The sequence below is a fragment of the Protomyctophum bolini genome (assembly GCF_963924005.1).
Source record: "Protomyctophum bolini genome assembly, chromosome: 7".
Classification (NCBI taxonomy): Eukaryota; Metazoa; Chordata; class Actinopteri; order Myctophiformes; family Myctophidae; genus Protomyctophum; species Protomyctophum bolini.
Window position 1 is genome coordinate 3,107,486 of NC_137868.1, and position 15,804 is coordinate 3,123,289.

The 15,804-nt window shown below is 44.0% G+C and overlaps 1 protein-coding gene across 1 annotated transcript in view; it reads left to right on the top strand.

Annotated features, from left to right (window-relative positions):
* LOC308317958 (B-cell receptor CD22-like) overlaps positions 1-10,742 on the top strand; it is a gene marked incomplete at both ends in the record, with an annotated part of 13,431 nt that extends 2,689 nt beyond the window's left edge. The window contains 7 exons of the mRNA XM_080767304.1: positions 751-1,143; positions 2,920-3,189; positions 4,292-4,564; positions 5,893-5,989; positions 7,283-7,375; positions 10,076-10,148; positions 10,686-10,742. Of these exons, the coding sequence (XP_080623430.1) occupies positions 751-1,143; positions 2,920-3,189; positions 4,292-4,564; positions 5,893-5,989; positions 7,283-7,375; positions 10,076-10,148; positions 10,686-10,742 (1,256 nt within the window). The remainder of the gene's footprint in view (positions 1-750; positions 1,144-2,919; positions 3,190-4,291; positions 4,565-5,892; positions 5,990-7,282; positions 7,376-10,075; positions 10,149-10,685) is intronic.
* Positions 10,743-15,804: the final 5,062 nt, after the last annotated feature.

Here is a 15,804-nt window from a genome sequence, read left to right on the forward strand (position 1 = left end):
TATAGACATACTGTACTTGAATTTAAAATCGATTTTTCGATGTAGTTGCGAACGCAGTGAGCACTAACTACCAGTAAGACGCGCAGACGCGGGAAGCGAACGCAGCTGAGACCCTGCAGATCATGTCTGTCTGTCTGTCTGTTTGTCTGTCTGTGTGTCTGTCCCGCTGTTACTGTATATGTGGACCTGGCCCCTTTTGTGCCCATATATGGAGCTGAGTGGACCTGGCCCCTTTTGTGCCCATATATGGAGCTGAGTGATTGCTGATGCAAAACACTCCATATTTGGATAGCGGGACAGACACACAGACACACAGACACACGGACACACGGACACACAGACAGACAGACAGACATGATCTGCTAGGTCCCTAGAGACCCTAGCAGATCATGTCTGTCTGTCTGTGTGTCTGTGTGTCTGTCCCGCTGTTACACCACCTGCCCGCCACCAGAGGGCGCAGCTCTCACGCCATCACACTCATGTCACCATGACTCAGCCATAACCAGATAAGGAGTCCCCAAAGCAGCTATAAGTCCAAATATGGAGTGTGTTGCATCAATCGCAAAAACTTAACTTAAAAAAAAACTTAACTTAAAAAAAACTTAACTTAAAAAAAAAATTACTTTAAAAAAAAATCTTAAAAAACCCCAAATATGTACGAGCTGCGTTCGCTTCCCGCGTTTGCGCGTCTTACTTGTTATACTATATCGTTACACCCTATACTAACCATAACTGTCCTCCTCCCTGCAGCCTCCCTGCAGCCCGTGGGCTGCAGCCTCCCTGCAGCCCGTGGGGTCCAGGCTGAGAGAGTAACCATAACTGATCTCCTCCCTGCAGGCGCCCTGCAGCCCGTGGCGTTCTGGCTGAGAGAGGAGGAGGTCCGTGTGGGCGACAACGTGACCTCCTCCTGCTCCGTGTCTCACTCCTGCCCCAGCGACCCCCCCGTGTTCTCCTGGTCGCGGCCCGGCGGCCACGCCCACCTCCGCTCGGCCGTCGGGCTCGCCGGCGGCCAGTGGAACGCCACCTCCACGCTGAGCTTCCGGGCCGCCCGCGAGGACCACGGGCGGCCACTGGGGTGCGCCGTGACGTACCGGGGAGGCCGCACGCAGACCAGCCCGCCCGCCGTCGTCCTCAGGGTGAAATGTGAGTGAAGAAGAAGAAGAGGCCGGCGGTTCTAAACCATAAAAATATATAGACGAGAAATGCTTTTTCTTTTTTTACTAAATATATTTTTTTGTATATTTTTTATCCCACGATTTTGTAACCCATTTTTCACTCCTGTGTCAATCATCTAATGTGATCCTGGGCTCTACACACCCTCCACCAACCTAGTCCCCATATATGGGGGACAAGGGGAGAGCAACCTAGTCCCCATATATGGGGGACAAGGGGAGAGCAACCTAGTCCCCATATATGGGGGACAAGGGGAGACCAACCTAGTCCCCATATATGGGGGACAAGGGGAGAGCAACCTAGTCCCCATATATGGGGGACAAGGGGAGACCAACCTAGTCCCCATATATGGGGGACAAGGGGAGACTAACCTATAGTCCCGATATATGGGGGACAAGGGGAGAGCAACGGACTTGAACTCATGCTTCCTTCATGCCTGAGTGTCCAAGTGTCTCCTTTACACCTGACAGGGGGGAGTTTCCCTGGTTGGACGTCGTAGCGCGTGGAAGGAACACGTTATTCCAACCGGTTCCTTTCCCCTCCATCAGGCGCCCCGGCTGGCCAGGGGGAGGCAGTTTAGAGACCAGGATTACTGCATGTTTTTTGTGAGGGTACACCTATACCCTAGGGGATACGGGGAGAACATGTGAGGGTACCTACCCTAGGGGACACGGGGGAGAACATGTAAACTCCACACAGAAAGCCCCTTTCGCGAACCCCGCCTTCGGGTATGGGCACTGATCTTTTTTACTATTTTGAAGAAAGAAAATGTATAGTTCAACCAGCCGATGTACATTGACATTGACACGTCGTGACCTTGTAGATAGAAAAAAAAAAAAAAAAAAAAAAACAGTTTAGGTGGTTCAGGCATCTGGTTAGGACGCCTCTCGAGGATCTCCCTGTAGGGAGGTACGTCCCAGCGGAAAGAGACCAAGGGCCAGATGCCGTGATTACCGCATATCTCCAAACTGGCCTAGGAATGCCTCGGGAATCCCCCAGGAGGAAGTGACCGATCTGAATCAGGAGAGGGAAGTCTGCTGTTTTATACACCCATGTTATTTTGGGTGTAAAGGGATTTTCCAAACTTCCCACATTAGTATAACTGTAGAAATAAGGCCCATGTAAGACTGCATCCGCTGTTCCCTCCTCCGCGTCATCAGTGCCCTGCCCATACCATTTCTGTGTGGAGTTTGCATGTTCTCCCCGTGTCCCCTAGGGTAGGTATACCCTCACAAAAAAACATGCAGTAATCCTGGTCTCTAAAACTGCCTCCCCCTGGCCAGCCGGGGCGCCTGATGGAGGGGAAAGGAACTGGTTGGAATAACGTGTTCCTTCCACGCCAACCAGGGAAACTCCCTCCTGTCAGGTGTAAAGGAGCAACTTGGACACTCAGGCATGAAGGGAGCATGAGTTCAAGTCCGTTGCTCTCCCCAGGTTGGCGGAGGGTGTGTAGAGCCCAGGATCACTTTAGCAATGGAAAGCAACAGACCCGTACATTGCCACTTGCTGGTTTAAGAGAAACGTGTGTGTGTGTGTCTCTGTGTGTGTGTGTGTGTGTGTGTGTGTGTGTGTGTGTGTCTGTGTGTGTGTGTGTGTGTGTCTCTGTGTGTGTGTGTGTCTCTGTGTGTGTGTGTGTGTGTGTGTCTCTGTGTGTGTGTGTGTGTGTGTCTCTGTGTGTGTGTGTGTCTGTGTGTGTGTGTGTGTGTGTCTGTGTGTGTGTGTGTACGTGCGTGCGCCTGTCCGCAGACCCCCCGGTGAACGTGAGGGTCTCGTACGACGAGGGCGGCGACGGCGTGCTGAGCGAGGGCGAGGACGTGTCCCTCTCGTGCTCCAGCGTGGCCAACCCCCCCGCCCACGTCTACCGCTGGTACGGCGCCCCCGGTGGCGCCCTGCGGTACACGGGCCACGTGTACACGCTGCGCCGCGTCACGCGCCGCGACGCCGGCGCCCTCTACTGCACCGCCACCAACACCGAGGGACACGGCACCTCGGACACCATGCACCTCACCGTGCTCTGTGAGTCCCCCCCCCCCCCCCGAGGGCCACGGCACCTCGGACACCGTGCGCCTCACCGTGCTCTGTGAGTCCCCCCCCCCCCATCTGTAAGGCCCAATGATTCGTCCATGCATCTCCTTGCAACCGAAACGGTTGCGATTAGTTGCATGAAACCACATTATTTACCGGCCCGCCGTATACGCAAACTATACGCGACCGCCTGGGGCCCCCCCTCCCCTCAAAGTCATGCCTCCAACACGCTTTTGAACTGCGCAGATTGGACTTCCCGTTCCAGAGATAATGGACAAAACATCTTGAAAACTGACACTTTTTCCCGATTTTCAATTGACTTATTTTTTTCCCCAAGGAGTTGCATTGGCGTGACATGTCCTTAAAAAGGAGTTGCATTGGTGTGACACGTCCTTAAAACTGTTTTGTTACAAGGAGTTGCCTTTTTCGTTTCGTTTTTATATATTCTTCTCGGGGCCAAAGTAAATAAAATACATACATTTAAAAATAAATGTCAATAAATGAAAAGAGCAATTATGGGAACAAACGCAGCCCAATCACGTATTAGAAGGCCAATATCCGTCACCAGAACCATGAAGGAAGGACGGGTGTTTTCAACGAACGGTTCAAATGGAGTTTGACGTTACATTGACTCCAGAGCAGTGTTGTTTTCGTCGACTAAAACTAAGACGAAGAATGTTCGTCGACTACCTATTTTCACTGACAAAAACAAATGGAAACTAAGTAAAAACTAAGCTACGATGACTAAAACTAAGACTAAATATACTGACAATTTCGTCGACAAATAAAAACTAGACTAAAATGTTAGGATGTGGACAAGAGATCCTATTTTCAGCAAGAGTATAAAAACACTCATTACGACGGCATCAAGACCCGCCGAAATACATTTTAGTCGACTAAATCAACTGTAGATTTAGTCGACTAAAACCAACACCAAGACATTCCAGGTGACTAAAAAAATGTGACTAAAACTAAAATAAGTTTCAGTCCAAAGACTATATATTGACTAAAACTAAAATAGAAATTTTGCTGCCAAAAACAACACTGCCTCCAGAGTCCCGACAAGTGAAACTTATTATCGTCTTATCGTCAGATCCTCCAGAGATCAAGGCGGGCTCGGCCTGCTCCACGGACGCGCTGAAGGTCGTGACCTGCGTGTGCATCGTGGACTCCAGGCCCGCCAGCACGATCCACTGGTCCCTCCACCGCCGCGAGGCCCCGCCCCCCGGAGGCGCAGAGCCCGAGACGCAGGGCGTGGTGACCATCGGGACGCTGCAGGCCCCGCCCGGAGCGCCTGGCCCCGCCCACTGCCACGCCCGGAACTCCCAGGGCAACGCCACCGTCGCCTTGGCCTTCCCCTCCGACGGTAAAAACACACACACAACACGACTCATCTGACCTGAGATCAGATTCAGACCAGGTTTTCCACTGGACACACACACTGGTCTGATTATAACCCATTCTGACCTGAGATCAGATTCAGACGAGGTTTTCCACTGGACACACACACTGGTCTGATTATAACCCATTCTGACCTGAGATCAGATTCATACGAGGTTTCCACTGGACACACACACACTGGTCTGATTATAACCCATTCTGACCTGAGATCAGATTCATACGAGGTTTTCCACTGGACACACACTGGTCTGATTATAACCCATTCTGACCTGAGATCAGATTCATACGAGGTTTTCCACTGGACACACACTGGTCTGATTATAACCCATTCTGACCTGAGATCAGATTCTAAAAAATGTCAGTCGTTCTTCGATTTTTCAAAAAAATAAGTAAGTAAGAAAGCCTTCTAGCAAGGGATTCTCCTTTAAGATTGAAGAAACACACCTCCGAAGGTTGACGTATTTATTTACCTCTGCGACAAGTTGTCGTTGTTCTCTCTGATTAAACGGAGTGCCACCATCGTTGGCCTTTCCAATCTGAGAATAAATCTCCTTCTTTTCTCTGCCTACACCGGCCGGCACGCCTACAACGCAATGCCTTTAATTCCCTCCGACGGTAAACACAACACAACTCAATGATTTAAACTGTATATAACTCAATGATTATCTCTCTACATTTAAGAGAGTAAATCATTGAGTTATATAAAGTTAGACTGAGTCTAAAGCATAACTCAATGATTTAAACTTTATATAACTCAATGATTGTCTCTCTACATTTTAGAGAGTAAATCATTGAGTTATGTAAAGTTAGACTGAGTCTAAAGAGTCTGACATATTCACAGATACCGATATGACCCGATATGACAAATAAGGGCTGGTACCGATACTTTCCCGATACAGATACAGTATATCGGGGCCATCTATAGTTACAATATCAACGCTTCTGATTACGTACTGTATATTGCGAACACAGTGAGCACTTACTATGAGACCTAGCAGATCATGTCTGTCTGTGTGTGTGTCTGTGTGTCCCACCTTTGTGCCCATATATGGAGCTGAGTGATTTGTTTGTGATTGATGCAACACACTCCATATTTGGACGTATAGCTGCTTTGGGGACTACGTTATGGCTAAGTTAAAAACTTAACTTAAAAATAAATCTTTAAAAAACCCAAATATGTACGAGCTGCGTTCGCTTCCCGCGTTTGCGCGTCTTACTGGTATATGCACTGTAAAGATACTTGAACATCTACTGTGTATTGAAGACGTTGTGGTGTCATATATTCCTGCACAGATCACCACTCTCTGATGCTGTACGTTGCGGCCGCCATTGGAGGTCTCTTCGTGTTGGTGGTGATATTCTTGACGGCTCTGGGAGTCACGAAGAAATGGTAAGTTAACCGAGAAAGAGGTTTACAGTTGGTTATATGCTCTGCAGTCGTTGGGTGAAGTGAACTGAAAACACTTTAGTCAAGGAACCGATACATTTTGAACCCATTTAGACCATGCCTTTTTTTGTTCTTGCCCTAATGTAAATCGCTCTGGATTAACCCATTCTGAACGGGAACCCATTTTGGTGTTAGCATCATGTTATGCTTTAGCTATTGAAAAATAGCAGATCTACAAGCTCATAGCGCGCCACCGAGTGGCGCGCTACGAGCTTGTAGGTCTGCTGTTTTTGAAAAGTCGAAGAACGACTGACATTTTTTTAATCTGATCTCAGGTCAGAATTGGGTTAATCAGACCAGTGTGTGTCCAGTGGAAACCTCGTATGAATCTGATCTCAGGTCAGAATGGGTTAAGAGCGTCTGATAAATGCCTAAATTGTAAATTGTATGATGATGTTGGATTAGAGGAAATTGTGGAGGGCAGCGATCCAGGAATCCTGAGTTGGTGTTGGCTAGACCTCACTCTGCTGCAGCAACACACAGCTTGTAGATCTGCTTTTTTTCAATAGCTATAAAAGTATATAACATAATGCGTTAAAACACCAAAAGGGGTTCCCTTCCCACCCAGAATGCGTTAAAGAGGTATAGTTCACCAGAACAATGACTAATAATTACACTAGTGCTGATTTTGTCATTTTTAGTTTTAGTCATTTAGTCTTTTGATTAAAGTGTAATTTAGTTTCAGTCATAACTTTAGTCATCTGAAATGGTTTTACTAAATGTACTGTATATCTCATATACAATGTTTAAATTTAATTTATATAGGTAGAGGCCTCGTATAAGCCCCTTGGGCTTTTTTGCCTCAGCCTAGCACCTTACCCTTCTCATATTTATATGTTCACTGTGTTGTTTTTTTATACTGTGCTGAATAAATAAATACAAATACAAATACTAAATTTACAGATGATTCAGTCGACTGAAATGTGCCTATAGTTTAACACTCGGTCGCATGCTAGAAATAGCAGATCTACAATTTGACCTGCGTTTGACTCCGTCGGTCATCGCATCATTGACTTTTTTTAAAAAGCGAATAATTAATGTTGCGAATCACAAGCTCACAGACCTGCTATTCTGGAACCCCTGGGGGTCCCCGGACCCCTGGGGGTCCCCGGAACCCTGGGGGTCCACGGACCACACTTTGAGAACCACTGCAGTCTCTAGATTAGGACTCTTGTTGATTTATTTTTTTATTTGAATTGATTTTTTTTCTTTCTGTTAATGTGCATTATTTGCCAGCAGGGGGAGCCGTGGTAACCAGCAGACATCCAGCATGCACGGCATGAATGAAACCAAATCTACAGAGCAACAACATCCACCAGCACCAAAACGGTTACATTTATACTTTATTACAATATCCACCTGTACCAAGATTTAACTTTATACTTTATTACAATATCCACCAGAACTGCCGAATCAATTAAGCCTATCCTTAAGTTCACAGGCATTAATTGGCACATTCTAGCCTACAAACGGATCCACAGTGGTGTAATGTTTTCACTGACCCCCCCTCGAGTTGTGTTCAAACGAGGCAGAAATCTGAGGGACTCACTTGTCCATTCAGATCTCAGCGCACTTCCAACCCCATCCCACAGGGAAACTACAAATGTGGCGCCTGGCTGTGCCCAGTGCATCCCACAGGGAAACTACAAATGTGGTGCCTGGCTGTGCCCAGTGCATCCCACAGGGAAACTACAAATGTGGTGCCTGGCTGTGCCCAGTGCATCCCACAGGGAAACTACAAATGTGGTGCCTGGCTGTGCCCAGTGCATCCCACAGGGAAACTACAAATGTGGTGCCTGGCTGTGCCCAGTGCATCCCACAGGGAAACTACAAATGTGGTGCCTGGCTGAGCCCAGTGCATCCCACAGGGAAACTACAAATGTGGTGCCTGTGCCCAGTGCATCCCACAGGGAAACTACAAATGTGGTGCCTGGCTGTGCCCAGTGCATCCCACAGGGAAACTACAAATGTGGTGCCTGGCTGTGCCCAGTGCATCCCACAGGGGAACTACAAATGTGGTGCCTGGCTGTGCCCAGTGCATCCCACAGGGGAACTACAAATGTGGTGCCTGGCTGTGCCCAGTGCATCCCACAGGGGAACTACAAATGTGGTGCCTGGCTGTGCCCAGTGCATCCCACAGGGAAACTACAAATATGGTGCCGGCTGTGCCCAGTGCATCCCACAGGGAAACTACAAATATGGTGCCGGCTGTGCCCAGTGCAGCACTGTAAAATGCACAAGTTTCAAGCACCCGCATTCAGGTGAAAGCATTCCCATTAAAAGTATTATCACATGTATACTACACAAGGGTGATATACATAATCTATTGTCCTTGTGGCAAATACTATGTGGGCAAAACCACACGTGCCCTTAAAAGACCCGTATTGGTGAGCACAGAGCACCGCAGTGCCATAAACAAATCTTACTTCTCCTAATATTGCTACACACTTTTTAGTAGCGCGCGCCACAAAAATATATGTGCACGCGTGTTGTATGGTCAAATCAGAATCTAATATCTAACATTAAATTGCAGCAGCATTCAGCAGTTCAGATCAGTTGGCACGGCGGCCATAGTAATTAGTAAATACTATATTATGTACAGTATCACTGTAGCCTAATAGTGACTATTAGAGAAATAATATAGTTAAACTTAAATAGTAAATGCTTTACCTTAAACCCCAAATGTGCTCTTGCGCTCCTCCGGGGTGGTTCATGGTTCATTCCCTCATCATGGCATTTATTTACTGTATATCCAACGTGTGTGTAACTGTAATTACGTGTCCAGAATGTCATTATGTAGCCTACGTGAGGGTAATAATTAACGGTAGTCGCCGGGGCTCATGGCTGCAGGTGCAGGGGCCTGACAGGGCGTGCAGGTAGACTCGAGCTCAGCCTCGATCGGCTGAACACTGCTGTTGTTGTTGTTGTTGTTTTTGTTTTTGTTTTTGTCCACCGACGACGACGACAACGTCCACTTCAACGGTAGTAGCAGTGGCACTCGTCCGCGTTCTCCCCTGCAGAACACTGCTGCTATGCTGCTGCTGTTGTTGTTAGTAGCTATTGTCCTCCTCCGACAACTCCACGACAATAATGTCCTCTTCAACTTTAGCACTCGATCGTCCCTGAACACTGCTGCTCATGCTGGGTTCATGAACTAGACTTGATTTGGGCTTAGTTGGAACCCACGAAAGAAATCACTCATTCTCTTCTGAGCCATGTTGACAACAGTCACAATAACACACACACACACACACACACACACACACACAACACACACACACTGTATCAGGCTGACAGGACAGGAGAAATTCAAACGTGTGCGCCCCCGTGCGTAAAGGTAACCGGAAATACCGTCAGCAGCAGCTAGAGCCGAGACTATGATAAATAAAAATAAAAACAAAGTCACACCTAAAGTGTAGTTTATAAGAATACAATTTATGTTATCCTCCAACCAACCAGTCCACTTTCTATTTATATAAATAACGTGACATTGTTATTATTCATATATTTTGTGAGGTGACAGCACTCGTTTTTATGGGCAATATATCTGTCAGGATGTATAGAAGACCTTTTTAGAATCTGATCTAACCCAAAATGGGTTTATGTGTTTCACTGTATAGGAAAGAGGCCGTGATGACTGACAGCTTAATATCATGTCTTTATGATGTGTTTCTCTGTAGGAAAGAGGCCGTTACTGACAGCTTATATCATGTCTTTATTATGTGTTTCACTGTAGGAAAGAGGCCGTTACTGACAGCTTATATCATGTCTTTATTATGTGTTTCACTGTAGGAAAGAGGCCGTGACTGACAGCATAATGTCATGTGTTGTCTTTATGATGTGTTTCACTGTAGGAAAGAGGCCGTGACTGACAGCATATTATCATGTCTTTATGATGTGTTTCTCTGTAGGAAAGAGGCCGTTACTGACAGCTTATATCATGTCTTTATTATGTGTTTCACTGTAGGAAAGAGGCCGTGACTGACAGCATAATGTCATGTGTTGTCTTTATGATGTGTTTCACTGTAGGAAAGAGGCCGTGACTGACAGCATGGTGTTCTGCAACGTTTACACCAATGATCATCTCTATGGCAACATGGAGGTCAGTACATGATAGAACAGTGATCTCTAACTCTATGAGTGTACAAATGGACCTGTAAAGGTCCATTTGGTTCCATTTGGATACACTCTCAGAGTTAAGCGGTCCTTGCTATGTTTTTCTATGTTTTTTATTTCATATTTTATATTTTATTTTACTATGTTTTATTTTGAGTTAGTGTTTGTAAACAATTGTAAGTATTGCCTTTGTTAAATGTTAAATGTTTGTCTGTGTCGGACCCCAGGAAGACTAGCTTTTGTCAAGGCAAAAGCTAGATGGGGATCCTTATAAACAATAAACAATAAATAAAACGTTTGAGAAGCTATAGTACTATTTGGACTCAGTGTCGTATACAACATATACTTAATTGACTTAATTGACATTCAGTATGATCAAAATAAGAACATTATATTAAATAAGGACGTGCCACGGACGACACCACGTCTTTGCCACAGACAGACACATTTTTATTCATGTGTAAATAATATGTTATTTATCGATTATTTTAAGTTTTATAACCCCGTGTTTGTCTTCTTACAGGATGACGACCCGTATGAATGTGCGATGGATGACCATGCCATCTACGCCAACGTCTGACAACAGAGACGAGTGTTGCTACAGTACTACTGTATATCCATGTTGTTTTCTATTGTAGTTCAGTCATAGTCTGACATGTTGTTTTCTATTGTAGTTCAGTCATAGTCTGACATGTTGTTTTCTATTGTAGTTCAGTCATAGTCTGCTATATCCATGTTGTTTTCTATTGTAGTTCAGTCATAGTCTGACATGTTGTTTTATATTGTAGTTCAGTCATAGTCTGACATGTTGTTTTCTATTGTAGTTCAGTCATAGTCTGACATGTTGTTTTATATTGTAGTTCAGTCATAGTCTGACATGTTGTTTTATATTGTAGTTCAGTCATAGTCTGCTATATCCATGTTGTTTTATATTGTAGTTCAGTCATAGTCTGACATGTTGTTTTATATTGTAGTTCAGTCATAGTCTGACATGTTGTTTTATATTGTAGTTCAGTCATAGTCTGACATGTTGTTTTCTATTGTAGTTCAGTCATAGTCTGACAACAGAGACGAGTGTTGCTACAGTACTACTGTATATCCATGTTGTTTTATATTGTAGTTCAGTCATAGTCTGCTATATCCATGTTGTTTTATATTGTAGTTCAGTCATAGTCTGCTATATCCATGTTGTTTTATATTGTAGTTCAGTCATAGTCTGCTATATCCATGTTGTTTTATATTGTAGTTCAGTCATAGTCTGCTATATCCATGTTGTTTTCTATTGTAGTTCAGTCATAGTCTGCTATATCCATGTTGTTTTCTATTGTAGTTCAGTCATAGTCTGACATGTTGTTTTATATTGTAGTTCAGTCATAGTCTGCTATATCCATGTTGTTTTATATTGTAGTTCAGTCATAGTCTGCTATATCCATGTTGTTTTATATTGTAGTTCAGTCATAGTCTGCTATATCCATGTTGTTTTCTATTGTAGTTCAGTCATAGTCTGCTATATCCATGTTGTTTTATATTGTAGTTCAGTCATAGTCTATCCATGTTGTTTTCTATTGTAGTTCAGTCATAGTCTGACATGTTGTTTTCTATTGTAGTTCAGTCATAGTCTGACATGTTGTTTTATATTGTAGTTCAGTCATAGTCTGACATGTTGTTTTCTATTGTAGTTCAGTCATAGTCTGACATGTTGTTTTATATTGTAGTTCAGTCATAGTCTGACATGTTGTTTTATATTGTAGTTCAGTCATAGTCTGCTATATCCATGTTGTTTTATATTGTAGTTCAGTCATAGTCTGACATGTTGTTTTATATTGTAGTTCAGTCATAGTCTGACATGTTGTTTTCTATTGTAGTTCAGTCATAGTCTGATAACAGAGACGAGTGTTGCTACAGTACTACTGTATATCCATGTTGTTTTATATTGTAGTTCAGTCATAGTCTGCTATATCCATGTTGTTTTATATTGTAGTTCAGTCATAGTCTGCTATATCCATGTTGTTTTATATTGTAGTTCAGTCATAGTCTGCTATATCCATGTTGTTTTATATTGTAGTTCAGTCATAGTCTGCTATATCCATGTTGTTTTCTATTGTAGTTCAGTCATAGTCTGCTATATCCATGTTGTTTTCTATTGTAGTTCAGTCATAGTCTGACATGTTGTTTTATATTGTAGTTCAGTCATAGTCTGCTATATCCATGTTGTTTTATATTGTAGTTCAGTCATAGTCTGCTATATCCATGTTGTTTTCTATTGTAGTTCAGTCATAGTCTGCTATATCCATGTTGTTTTCTATTGTAGTTCAGTCATAGTCTGCTATATCCATGTTGTTTTATATTGTAGTTCAGTCATAGTCTGCTATATCCATGTTGTTTTATATTGTAGTTCAGTCATAGTCTATCCATGTTGTTTTCTATTGTAGTTCAGTCATAGTCTGACATGTTGTTTTCTATTGTAGTTCAGTCATAGTCTGCTATATCCATGTTGTTTTATATTGTAGTTCAGTCATAGTCTTTGGACTGAAACTTCATTTAGTTTTAGTCACCTTTTAGTCACCTGCAATGTTTTATAGTGTTAGTCTAGTTTTAGTCGACTAAATGTCATAAGATTTTAGTCGACTATAAATCTACAGTTGATTTCGTCGACTAAAATGTATTTCGGCCGGCCTCGATGCCGTCGTAATGGCTTGTTGAAAATAGCCGATCTACAAGCTCACAACATGTCGCTATATTGTCAGCATCCATGCAACCAAGTGTAAAATGACTTATACTGGATCTCTTGTCCACTAGTCCCTTCCTAACATTTTAGTCTAGTTTCTGTTATTTGTTGATGAAATTGTCAATACATTTAGTCTTAGTTTTAGTCATCATAGCTTAGTTTTCATTTAGTTTCCATTTATTTTCCGTCAGTGAAAAAAGGTAGTCGACGAACATTTTTCGTCTTTAGTTTTAGTCGACGAAAACAACTCTGGTTGCCATTGGGCCTAATTAAAAATGTGATACAATCATATATACTTACATTATTTGTAATTTACCGTACATGTACACATGATTAAAACCAGTTGAAACCAGTTGAATTTCTCCTACAACAGTACGTTTTATATACAGTTAGAATTTACAATTTACGCATTTATCAGACGCTCTTAATCCACAGCGAGAACAAAAGGCATGGCAATAAGAACGTAACAGTGGATCTATATATAATGAAACTATACATATAAACTATACATACTGTACTATATCCTTTACAGTGCTATGACTACATACAATGCAATTATAGTGCTGTCTACATAACATGGTATAAGTCTGTATCAAATGCTATATATCTAAGTCTACAAAAGTGCTATATAAGGGGCTAGGGCAAGTGCTACGGGCCATGATGGAGTCTGAACAGTGCACATTGCACTGACAATCTACTGAACTTGAAACACACAGAAACAGCTTTAGGCATGACGGCAGTCGGCGTGGTTTTCTGGTTTGCTGAAAAACATTTTTTTCCTATAGAGATTGACAGAAGAATGTACCGGTATGTGTCAATGATTCCCAGCGCCAGGATCCTGATCATATAACCATAAAACCTTTGATTCTGTGATTTAAAAAAAGGAAAGAAAACCTAAAACAAAGGGTATATTTGTGTAGGATATCATATCATTACATATTCAATTACTATTATTATTGTCACATAATCAAAGGTTTTATTTTTATCTCGGCCACGCCCCCTCCGTGTGTACAGGTGTGTGTGTGTGTGTGTGTGTGCGTGCGTGTGTGTGTGTGTGTGCGCGTGTGTGTGTGTGTTAGGTCACGCCCCCCTCAGCATCTACAGGTGCGTGTTAGGCCCGCCCCCTCAGTGTGTAGCCTACAGGTATACTGCAGGTGTGCCAGGTATAAGGTAACCCGTGTGTGTGTCAGTCGGTTCACATCCATTCCACCTGCTCTGCTCTGCTCTGCTCATAATGCCTCAGCTCACACTCACCCTGTGGACTCTGATTCTCTGCTCATAATGCCTCTACTCACACTCATCCTGTGGACTCTGATTCCCACCAAAGGCAAGTTCAATTCAATTCAATTCAATTCAATTCAATTCAATTCAATTCAATTTTTATTATATTGTCAAATCACAACAAGTTGTCTCGAGACACTTTACGACCAACAAAGTTCTCAGCGGCACGTTTAAATAGCAGCAATGATACAAGTCTATTGTTCATGTTTCATGTTGTCTGACACAGATGTATGATGGATGTAATAAGCATTACTGTAATGTTCATAGTATGTATAATCTGTTTCTGTATAGCCATTATAGCCAGTAGTTAATATGTGTTATAAATAATGTCTCCCATTCAGGAATCACACTCACGTGTTTCCACTAAGTAGGCTACTTTAACCCACTTTGGGGCGGGAACCCCTTTTGGTTGTTAGCACTATGTTATGCTTTAGCTATTGAAAAATAGCAGATCTACAAGCTCATACGAGATTGTAGGTCTGCTATTTTTTGAAAAGTCAAAGAACGACTGACATAGAAACATAGCTTTTTTCAGAAAACTGTCATTTTCAAACAGACATTTTTAGAATCTGATCTCAGGTCAGAAAGGATTAATATGTGTTATGAATAATGTCTCTCATTCAGGAATCACACTCACGTGTTTCCAGTGCTCTCATGGCCAATCAGAAACCTGCGTGGACAACGAGCTGGAATGTCCTCATGAGACGCACCTGTGTGGAGTCACTAGACTCACCTCATACATGGGTAGGTCACATGGTTATCAGAGTATGTTTTACACACCGTCCGTCCATGTGTGTGTGTGTGTGTGTGTGTGTGTGTGTGTGTGTGTGTGTGTGTGTGTGTGTGTGTGTGTGTGTGTGCGTGTGTGTGTGTGTGTGTGTGTTACAGCGTCTGCGAGCTGCGTTCATGTGTTTGGGGCAAATGCACTCTGTTCCTACCAGGAAGGAGGAGTGAAATCGCCTCATGCGCTTTTGAGCAACTTACTGCAAGTGGATGGAAGGAGATATCGGATGCCGTCTCTATTCATATTATACTCTAAGACTGTATCTCTTCTATAGATGGATGTGAGTCTATTAGTGTGTACTGTATCTCTTCTATAGGGGACATCCAGATGGCGGATGTGAGCCTCACGGCGTGCGTGACTCCTCTCCAGTGCGTCGCGGCGTCTGTAAACTACGGCATCAGCAGGACGTTGGTCAACAGCCGGTGCTGCTCCACCGACCGCTGCAACACGCAGAGCGTCCCAGGTATCAGGAAAATGTCCAGAAACTGTAAAGGCTCATAACATAGTCTTGTTTTTACGGTGGTGGGGTGACCACCGAACTACAACATGACGTCACTGAGGTGACCACCGAACTACAACATGACGTCAGGTGGTCCCCTCACCACCGGAGAGGTGGTCACCTCACCACCGGAGAGGTGGTCACCTCACCACCGGAGCGGTGGTCACCTCACCACCGGAGAGGTGGTCACCTCACCACCGGAGCGGTGGTCACCTCACCACCGGAGCGGTGGTCACCTCACCACCGGAGAGGTGGTCACCTCACCACCGGAGCGGTGGTCACCTCACCACCGGAGCGGTGGTCACCTCACCACCGGAGAGGTGGTCACCTCACCACCGGAGAGGTGGTCA